A 9,346-nucleotide genomic window follows, 5' to 3' on the forward strand; every position below is an offset into this window, starting at 1 on the left:
ACAAACCCCAGCTGTGCAGCCCAGCGGCCCATCTATCTCCTACCTCAGGTCTACCTAGATCTTTCTCATTCTGAGGTGTGGAGTGAGCGTGTGTGTGTGTGTGTGTGTGTCCTGCGCTCCTTAGAAGAGGCTGGCAGGGAATGAAAGAGGAGCAGGGGGCGTAAAGGGGTGTAGTTAGAGATGAGGTCAGAATTAGACTCTCTCTGACCCAGCCTTGCACCCCCAATTTCCAGTCCTCCTTTTATCACTAACCACCTGTCTTTGAGCCCTTGTCTACTCGTGTGTAAACTGAGGATAATAATAGCACCTATTCGTCACAGCGTTGCTGTGAGGAATTAAACAGACTAATGTCTGAAATATATCTAGGGCTTTGTTCAATAGGACAAGTATTTATTGGACGATTATTTTGGGCCTGGCACCGTGTCTGGTTTGTAGGAAACATAAAAGGACAGCGCTGGGAAAATCAGATGCAAGAAAGAATGTGGAAGCGTTTCAAGTACTTTTTCCATGCTAGGTTGAATATTACATTGCATTGGGTTGTTTACTTAATAAATATGTTTGAGGGCTCACTGTGGTGTGGTGTCGTGTTTTATTTTTTCCTGCGGAGGTTTAGGTAAGCGTGTGGATCACCCGGCGCGCAGCCGACAGTTTCAGAGCAGGGACGGAATCTGTAACAGCGGAACCTTTCTTCCCGCCCAGCGGTGCCTCTGCCCGCCGGCAGGAAATGCGTCAAGGACCGCGCCGCGCTGCACCGCGCCGCCGCTGTCGGGCCTCGGTCGCCCTGGTAACGCGCGTGGGGCCGGTTCCTCAGCATGAACGTCCGGGTCGCGCGGGCTGCGTGGGCCTTGGGCCGGGGCGTGAGGTGCAGGAGCAGCGCCTCGAGCTTCCTGCTGCCTCCCTCGGGCGCGGTGGACGTGGAGGAGCTGCTGCGAGATGCGACAGCGGCGGAGGAAGGGCCCCGGGAGGCCTCGGTGCGGCGGTTGCCGGGCCAGTGCTCGGTGCTGCTCTTCCCCGGCCAGGGCAGCCAGGTGGTGGGCATGGGCCGCGGTCTGCTCCGCTACCCGCGCGTCCGCGAGCTCTACGCCGCCGCCCACCGCGTGCTGGGCTACGACTTGCTGGAGCTGAGCCTGCATGGGCCGCAGGAGGCCCTGGACCGCACCGTGCACTGCCAGCCCGCCGTCTTCGTGGCTTCGCTGGCCGCCGTCGAGAAACTGCATCACCTGCAGCCCGCGGTGAGGCCCGAGGCCCTGTTGCAGGCCGGGGAGAATGGGCTCCGCCCGAGCTCTCACAGCTCCAGCCTGCCAGGCCGGCGTGCTCCAACGTCTGATCTGTTCGGCAGATCCTTACTGAGTTCCCACCGTGCCGGGCACTGTTGTAGGCCCAGTGGATACAGCCTACAACAAACAAAACAAGGATCCCTGCGCCTGGGGAGCTTGCATGTTAGGGCAAGGAGATAGATAATAGAGAATAAATGTGCTATGTAAATTACGTAGTGTGTTAAAGATGAGTGTTTCAGAAAGAAGAATAGATCAGGGAGAGGGGCCGGGGAGTGGAGGGCTGGGTTGCGATTTTAAATGATCCTTAATCATTTAATTAATTACTAAATGATTTTAGCATGATTAAGCTTCACCCTTAAAGGAAGGGTCATTGAGAAGGTGATATCTGAAAGTATCAGTTCACTTGAAGTTGTGAAATGATTGCTATTAATATTTATTATCACAACAGTAAATGTTAAGCTCGTACTTTACCCCCATTTCATCATCACAACAGCCTTGTGAGGTAAGTACTGTCACTGAGTGGGTAAGGAAAGAAGACTCAGAGATATTAAAGGAATTAGTTTAAGTGGTCATGTCGAGTCATGATAATAACATTCATCCAGTGCCTGTCCTGGGCCAGGTCTGTGTTGAGCGATTTAGGGGTGTTATCTCCATGTAATTCTCTCAGCAGCCCTGTGAGGTCGGTCCTGCTGCTCTCCCCATTTCACAGATGAGATAACTGAGGGGCAGACGTTAGGGTACTCTCCCAGGCTAAAAATCAAATCCAGAGGTGATTCTGAAGGTCATGCTCTTAACTTCTGTACTTAGCGTCCTCTGTCTCCATCAGCCTGAGGGGCAGCACCAGGGCAGAAGCAAGAGAATCCAGAGCCCTGGGTTGGCATCACAGCTCAACCAAGGAGTCCGCCAGTAGGCTTTAACTTGCCTTGCCAGTTAAAGTTCCTCATCAGTAAAGGGCTGGATCAGTGATAGTCAAGGCCACTTCTGTGTGTTGTCTTCTGGCTGGAGCACCAGGCCAGCAGAACCTGGCTCACTGAACTGCTGAACCCCTGTCAGCTTGCAAGTGCAGAGCCCCGGACTGAACTCGCCTGAGAACTTGGCCTCATGTTCTTCTGCATGTGTCGCTGCAGGTTATTGAGAACTGTGTTGCTGCTGCAGGATTCAGTGTGGGAGAATTTGCAGCCCTAGTGTTTGCTGGAGCCATGGAATTTTGTGAAGGTACATAGGAAGAGGTTTGGGGTTTTTTTGCTTTTTTTAATGTTTATTTATTTGGCTACATTGAGTCTTAGTCGTGGCATGGGCGATCTTTTCGTTGCGGAGCGCATGGGCTTAGTTGCCCTGTGGCATGTGGGATCTTAGTTCCGTGACCAGGGATCGAACGCACGTCCCTGCATTGGAAGGCGGATTCTTAACCATTGGAACACCAGGAAAGTCCCAAGGTTCGGTTTTATGCATGGGGTATGGTCTTGCTGGGCTTACTGAAGACAAGGGGCACTACCAAAAATAATTCTGGACCTACTCAGGGGTAATAGAGAAGAGAGCCATGGGTGGGGGTGACAATGGGACCTGAGGACCAGACTTCACCTTGATTCCCTTTTAAGCTTGAAGGGTTCATCAGGGAATTTCTTTCTTCCTGTAGTCTTGTGAAATCTTCTTGCTTTAGTGTCTCCCACTACTTACGTGCATTTGTAGTCCACTCGTGTACCTCCAGTGCCTGTCGTGTGGTAGATCATCAGTAGATTCTCATTAAGTGAAAAAGAATAAATCAGTGTTTGATCTTGAGCCATATCAGTTACACCTTTTAAGATTTTTGTGTATAAACATGTAAACATTTTTGCTTATAGCTAAATACAAAGGACTTGAATAGACATTTCTCCAAAGAAGATATACGAAGGACCAATAAGCACATGAAAAGATGTGCGACATCACCAATCATTAGGGAAATGCAAATCAAAACCGCAGTGGGGTACCACTTCATACCCACTGGGGTGGCTTTAATTTAAAAAACAAAAGAGGAAAATAATAAGTGTTGGCAAGGATGTAGGAACCTCACACATTGTTGGTGAAATGTAAAGTGGTGCAGCCATTGTGGAAAACAATTTGGTGGTTCCTCAAGTTAAGCATAGAATTACCATGTGACCCAGTAGTTCTCCTCACAGGTCTATACCTAAGAAATGAAAACATGTCCACACAGAAAAACTTGTACACAGATGTTTATAACAGCAGCATTAGTCATAATAGCCAAAGGTGGAAATGATCCAAATGTCCATAATCAGATGAATGGATAAACAAATTGTAGTAGATCCATCCAGTGGAATATTATTCAGCCATAAAAAGAAATGAAATACTTATGTTGCAGTGTGGATGAACATCAAAAACGTGCTAAGTGAAAGAAGCCAGACACAAAAATCACATATTTTTATATGAAATGTCCAGAAGGCATAAATCCAGAGAGACAACAGATTAGAGGTTACCGGGGATGGAGGGGAGGAGAAATGAGGTGTTTTATGGGCTGATGGAAAGTTTTGAAACTAGAGCTGGTGGTTGTACAACATGAACAAAACAAATACCACTGAATTATACACTTGAAACTGGTTATATTTTATGTGAAATTCACCTCATTATTTTTTAAAAAAGCATTATAGGAAGGAATCATTATCAAGGAAGTGGAAAAAAATTTTCATATTTCCACATCCTAATAAAACTGTTTTATACAAATACAGTTTTATGTATATGTAATTTGCAGGATTATTGACATTCTGTGTTTTTTCACTTGACAATTTGCATAGTTATTTAATGCCTGCCTGGGAGGGTTTCCACGTTCCTGTGGGTTCTCTCCTGCCTGTTAACACAGGCTTTTAATGTATTTGCTCCACAGTTCTGCTTGTGTAAGGGCTAAAAGTCCAGTACAGACATAATACGGTGCCGGGTGAACGAAGGTGTGTTAGAGAGAAAGGGTGCAGGGTTTGTTCCTCAGACTTTGTTGTCCCGTCAAACCCTGGATCGGTCCCTTAACCGCTCCTTGGTCTGGCCCAGGACCAGGATGATAGCTGTCCAGTAATTGCAGTCCATTCTTTTTTGTTTTGTTTTTAAATTTTATTGAAGTATAGTTGATTTACAATGTTGTGCTAATTTCTGCTGTATAGAAAAGTGATTCAGTTATACATATGTGCTTTTTCACATTCTTTTCCATTATGGTTTATCACAGGATATTGGATGTATATCCCTGTGCTCTACAGTAGGACCTTGTTGTTTATCTATCCTGTATGTAATAGTTTGCATGTGCTAATCCCCAACTCCCAATCCTTCCCTCCCCCACGTCCCCTCCCCCTTGGCAGCCACGAGTCTGTTCTCTATGTCTCAGTCTGTTTCTGTTTCGTAGATATGTTCGTTTGTGTCGTATTTTAGATTCCACATATAAGTGATACATGGTATTTGTCTTTCTAACTTCACTTAGTATGCTAATCTCTAGGTCCAGCCATGTTGCTGCAAGTGGCATTATTCCATTCTTTTTTAGACTAATATTCCATCATATATACGTACCACGTCTTCTTTATCCATCTGTCAGTGGACACTGAGGTTGTGCCAGGGACAGCACCCTGCCTTTTGATGATGGTGGTACCATATATGTATGCTTTCACATACGTAGAACTGCGGCTTGTAGACTGGTGATGGATACCCATATCAGTGTCTCCAGCACACAGTGTGGAATTTGTGCTTTGTTTTTTGGGTCTGGGTTTCTCTTCTCCATTACATGCCTTGATTTTTCTAAATGCACTTCTCTCTGGGTAGGTTTGTATGCAGTGAAAATCCGAGCTGAGGCCATGCAGGAAGCCTCGGAAGCTGTCCCCAGTGGGATGTTGTCCGTCGTCGGCCAGCCTCAGTCCAAGTTCACCTTTGCCTGTCTGGAGGCCCAGGAGCACTGCAGGACTTTGGGCATAGAGAACCCCGTGTGCGAGGTGTCCAGCTACCTCTTTCCCAACTGCAGGGTGATCTCAGGACACCTGGAGGTGGGTGTTCACGGGAGCAACCTTCCTAGACCCCCGTCCAGTCCAGTCCAGAAGGTTGGAATTATTCCACACCTGGGAGCACACAGAGTGTAACAGGTGCTCTGCCCAGCCCTGGTCCTTGGGAGGCATCTGGGGGCCAGGGGTGTGTGTGGTGGAGCGAGCACTGCAGGGAGAGGCAGGAGGCTGGGGTACTGTCTCCGCTCCACCACGTACAGACCTTGGGCAAATTTCCAGCCCACGTGGAAAGTAAAGGGGCTGGGCCAGATAATCTCCAGGGCCTTCCTGTGATACGTTCTGGGCTTCCCACAGCCTCTGATCCAGTTGCTTCTTTGGAGAGAGAAGCTGTTTCCTGTTGGGTTACTCTGCCCTGCTCTCCATTTTCTTAGGTGTCTGTTTTTGCAGCCTTTCCTTCTGTCCATCCTTCCACTCACTGCTGCCCCAGACATCCTTTCTCGGGCAGCTCCTGTGTGGCAAGCACTGAGGACACACGGACGGATCAGCCGGGGTTCCTGCTGTCAAAGGAAGGCTGGCTGTGAACGGATGACTCCAGGTTTCAGGGCACAGTAAGGGTCGGGCTGACTACCAGGTTGCCAGGAGGCGGTGCCTGGAGGATGAGGTTGCCAAGAGCAGGGGCATCCCAGGCAGACAGGAGCGCCCGACGGAAGGGGCAGTTCTGTACCGTGTGCCTGGCTGGGGAGTGTTGAGTGCAGGCCGGATGGGTGCTTCCCCGTCTTGTCTCCTCCAGTCCTCCATCTGGTCCTGCGCTCTGTGGACGGGAGCTCTACAGCGGGAAGCTGAGGCACTGAGAGCCAAGTGCTTAGTGGTGGTGGAGGCAAGGTGAGAGCTCCCGTCCATGTGCCTCTGAAGTTCAGGTTCCCTCCACCCTCCACTTGACCATGCTGGCTCATCTCCCTGTTGAGGCCTTGCCAGTACGCAGGTGTCCTTACGTATCTCCTCTGAATCAGTGCGAGCCTCTGGGGCAGTTCTGAGATGACGCGAAGACCAGCTACGGTGGCCCCAAGCGAATCACGGAGCTGGTTGCTTATTCCCATTAATAGCCTTGGAAGGAAGCCCATAAGTGGGCCAGGAGGGGCCCCCCAGTCAAGGCAGGAGTCTCCCAGGCTCCCAGACAGGTGGGCATCCAGTGCAGGTGGCGATTCCTGGGATTCCCAGGTTTGGCCTTTGGTGCTGTTGGAAGTGCTACAGCAAAGAGCTTAGGTGCGGGCAGGGTCCCCTGAGCAGGTGAGTCCCTTTCCAACAGTGGATGTGAAGAAACTCCTTGCCCTTTGTTAGACCCATGCCTGGCCTGAGAGCCAGCCACAGGAGCCTCTGGACCCTGAGGCTGTGTCCTTGACTCCTGTGGCCCTGACCTGGGACTTGAGTTGGATGAATCCAGAGACTTCCCATGGAAAGCACTTAGAGACCATGGCAGTGGTGCAGAAGTGCCACCGAGTAGCTGTCTCCGTAGATGCCGGTGATCAGAAGTGTCCAGGCGTGGTGGGAAGGGCTTGGGCTGTGAAGTCCAAGAGTCTCCTGTTCAGAGAGGCGCTGGGGGCGCACCCCTCAGTGAGGTGGGGATGGATGGAGCGTGGAATTGGGTGTGAAGCACCAGGTCAGTCAGGTCAGGCTAGACTCTGCTGCAGTGACAGCCCAGACCCCTCCGTGCTTCCCACACGCATGGTTCACGCTCCATGACAGTTCGCTGCGCTGGGCTCTGCTCCACTTGGATTTCGCCCCAAGGCTCAGGTGGCTGAGCAGCCTCCGGGTGGAACAGATGGACTCACTCAGCAGAGGGAAGTGACACGTGATGAGCCTCGGGCCAGTCGCGCCTGGGCAGCAGGCTAAGCTCCTGCGGGGCGGGGCCCACAGAGAGGGAAGAACGAGCACCGTCCAACCAGAAACTTTCATCCCTCCCCTTTCGGGGCACAAATAGCTTCCCCGCTGTATTTTTTTTTTTTTTTTTGGCCGTGCCGCACAGCTTGCAGGATCTCAGTTCCTCAATCAGGGATTGAACCTGGGCCACGGTAGTGAAAGCCTGGAATCCTAACCGCTAGGCCACCAGGGAACTCCAGACCCTGCTGTACTTTTCCCGGTGGACATGGATGGGCTTGGTAACAAGTTAGTAATTGCTGCGCTTCTGTAGGGTTTGTATACCGAGCATAGTTCTTCATAGCCCTGTGACGTAACTGTTGTTATCACCATTTTACAGGTGAGGGAACTAAGGCACTGACAGGTAAAGTGCCCGAGGTCACGCAGCTGCCACGACTTACCTTGAGTCGTCAGGAGCAGCTGGCCCAGCTTCTGAGCAGGCCGTGGATGGTGTCAGGTTGGAGGGACGTGGCAGACGGTTTAGTGCATAGGAAGGCCTTTGGTGGATCCCAGTGAAGGGCTGTCAGGGTGGTAAGCCTTGGGCTGTGTCCCGAGGGCACGGGGTCTCTTAAGAATATATACTGTTCTAAAGATGTTTGCAAATGGTTCTAAGTTTGGGCCTGTTAGTCCCAGAGGCCCCTTTTAATCAAGCTCTTGTCTTCTCTAGAGTAGCCCAGATGAGGGGTTTCAGACCTTGGATTGTGAAGTGAGGCTGGAATCTTGTGAATTTTCATCTTGAAGGTTATGGAGTAACAAGAAAACAGGCTTAAAAAAATTATGAAGAGTAGCAGAATTCTAAGTGAAAACTAACACTTACTAGATACTGCTTTTTCATTCATCAGATACCTCCTATCTGATCACTTCCCAGCAATCTTATGAAGTAGGTGAAATTGTGCTCATTTTATGGATGGACTAAAAGAAGTTCAAAGAGGTTGTCTGGGGTCACCGGGCTAGTGAGGGCTTCTGGGACACTGACTTGGCAGCTGTGCAGGATGAAATAACCTGTGCTGATGTGTCGAGATAAGCATATCCTACACGTAGGACTGTGACGACATCAGCCAGTGGTGACTGCCTCTCTGTTTCTTCCCCTAAGATTTGGTTGGCTTAAACCTCCCTTCTTTTGCTTCCAGGCTCTGCAGTTTCTCCAGAAGAATTCCTCCAAGTATCACTTCAGACGCACCAAGATGTTGCCAGTTAGCGGTGGGTTCCATACCAGCCTCATGGAGCCAGCTTTGGAGCCCCTGGCACAAGTTTTAAAGGCAATTGATGTCAAGAAGCCTCTGGTGTCCGTCCACTCAAACGTTAATGGGAGTAGATACATGCATCCAGAACACATCCGGAAATTGCTGGTCCGGCAGGTGGTCTCCCCGGTGAAGTGGGAGCAGACGATGCACGCCGTATATGAGAGGAAGAAAGGCACCGAGTTCCCCAGAACTTTTGAAGTAGGACCTGGGAAGCAGCTGGGAACCATCCTGAAGAGCTGTAACCTGCAGGCCTGGAGGTCCTACAGTCACGTGGAGGTGCAGGAGGCTGACGAGGACCTGCACTAGAACCTGTAGGGGCCTCCCGAGGACCTTGGCGTGGAGGGCGCGTGGCTGAGGAGGCCGAAGGGGCTCCAGTGGGCCGAGCCCAGCCAGGCCGCCGCCTCCAAGTGATCGGGAGGGATTGTTGGCAGAGTGCTTTGAGCGCCACATAAAAAGCACTGAAAACGAGTATTTCTTTACATGACACAGTCCATTTCTCCCCCCTTGAAACACGTTCGAGTGCCGGGGAGAGATGCAGCCGTGACGGTTCTGTGAAGACTGGTGAGTTCCTGCCCTGCCTCTTGAGCAGGCCCCTCCGCCTCTTGGGGGCTCAGGGGCTCCTCTGTACAAGGGGCGGGAATGACCTGGCTGGCAGGTGTGTTCTGGGGACTGGGAAGGCCTGGCCTGCTGCTGTGGGTGCCGTGGGCAGGTGGCATGGCCACAAGGCTGACCAGTGGCAGATGGGCTCCTGCTGCCCCAGCATCCTCTGGCCACACACAGCCAAAGCCTTAGCTCCTTTGTCACTGAGGTTAAAGGGCTTTAGGACCCAGTGGGCTTTGGCAGCCATTCCGTCCACCCCTTCACTCAACAGTTGGGAGACCCAGGGCCCCATCTGTTTACTTACTGCACAGAAAGTATTGAGTGCCTGCTGTATGCCAGGGAGTGAGTG

General features: G+C 51.0%; 1 protein-coding gene across 2 annotated transcripts; it reads left to right on the forward strand.

The window, feature by feature from the left end:
• The first annotated feature begins 725 nt into the window (after window positions 1–725).
• On the forward strand, window positions 726–8,866 carry MCAT (malonyl-CoA-acyl carrier protein transacylase). Of its 2 annotated transcripts, none has more exons than XM_024737612.1 (4): window positions 726–1,232; window positions 2,405–2,492; window positions 5,067–5,284; window positions 8,284–8,866. In XM_024737612.1, exons 1-4 carry the CDS (start codon window positions 813–815, stop codon window positions 8,701–8,703), a joined length of 1,146 nt encoding a protein of 381 aa, XP_024593380.1. In that variant the 5' UTR covers window positions 726–812; the 3' UTR covers window positions 8,704–8,866. The 2 variants fall into 2 exon arrangements, 1 of the variants encoding a protein (XP_024593380.1); XR_003002190.1 differs by having other exon boundaries at window positions 789–1,232; window positions 5,067–6,121; window positions 8,284–8,351.
• Window positions 8,867–9,346: the final 480 nt, after the last annotated feature.

The sequence above is a fragment of the Neophocaena asiaeorientalis genome, unplaced genomic scaffold, assembly GCF_003031525.2.
Source record: "Neophocaena asiaeorientalis asiaeorientalis breed wild unplaced genomic scaffold, Neophocaena_asiaeorientalis_V1.1 scaffold242, whole genome shotgun sequence".
Classification (NCBI taxonomy): Eukaryota; Metazoa; Chordata; class Mammalia; order Artiodactyla; family Phocoenidae; genus Neophocaena; species Neophocaena asiaeorientalis.

Bases quoted from the DNA above. Each gene is read 5' to 3' on its own strand.
- MCAT (XM_024737612.1), top strand. From the start codon at position 813: ATGAACGTCCGGGTCGCGCGGGCTGCGTGGGCCTTGGGCCGGGGCGTG. The intron at 2,493-5,066 runs GTACATAGGAAG...CTCTCTGGGTAG, and splicing joins AGCCATGGAATTTTGTGAAG to GTTTGTATGCAGTGAAAATC. The intron at 5,285-8,283 runs GTGGGTGTTCAC...TTTTGCTTCCAG, and splicing joins TGATCTCAGGACACCTGGAG to GCTCTGCAGTTTCTCCAGAA.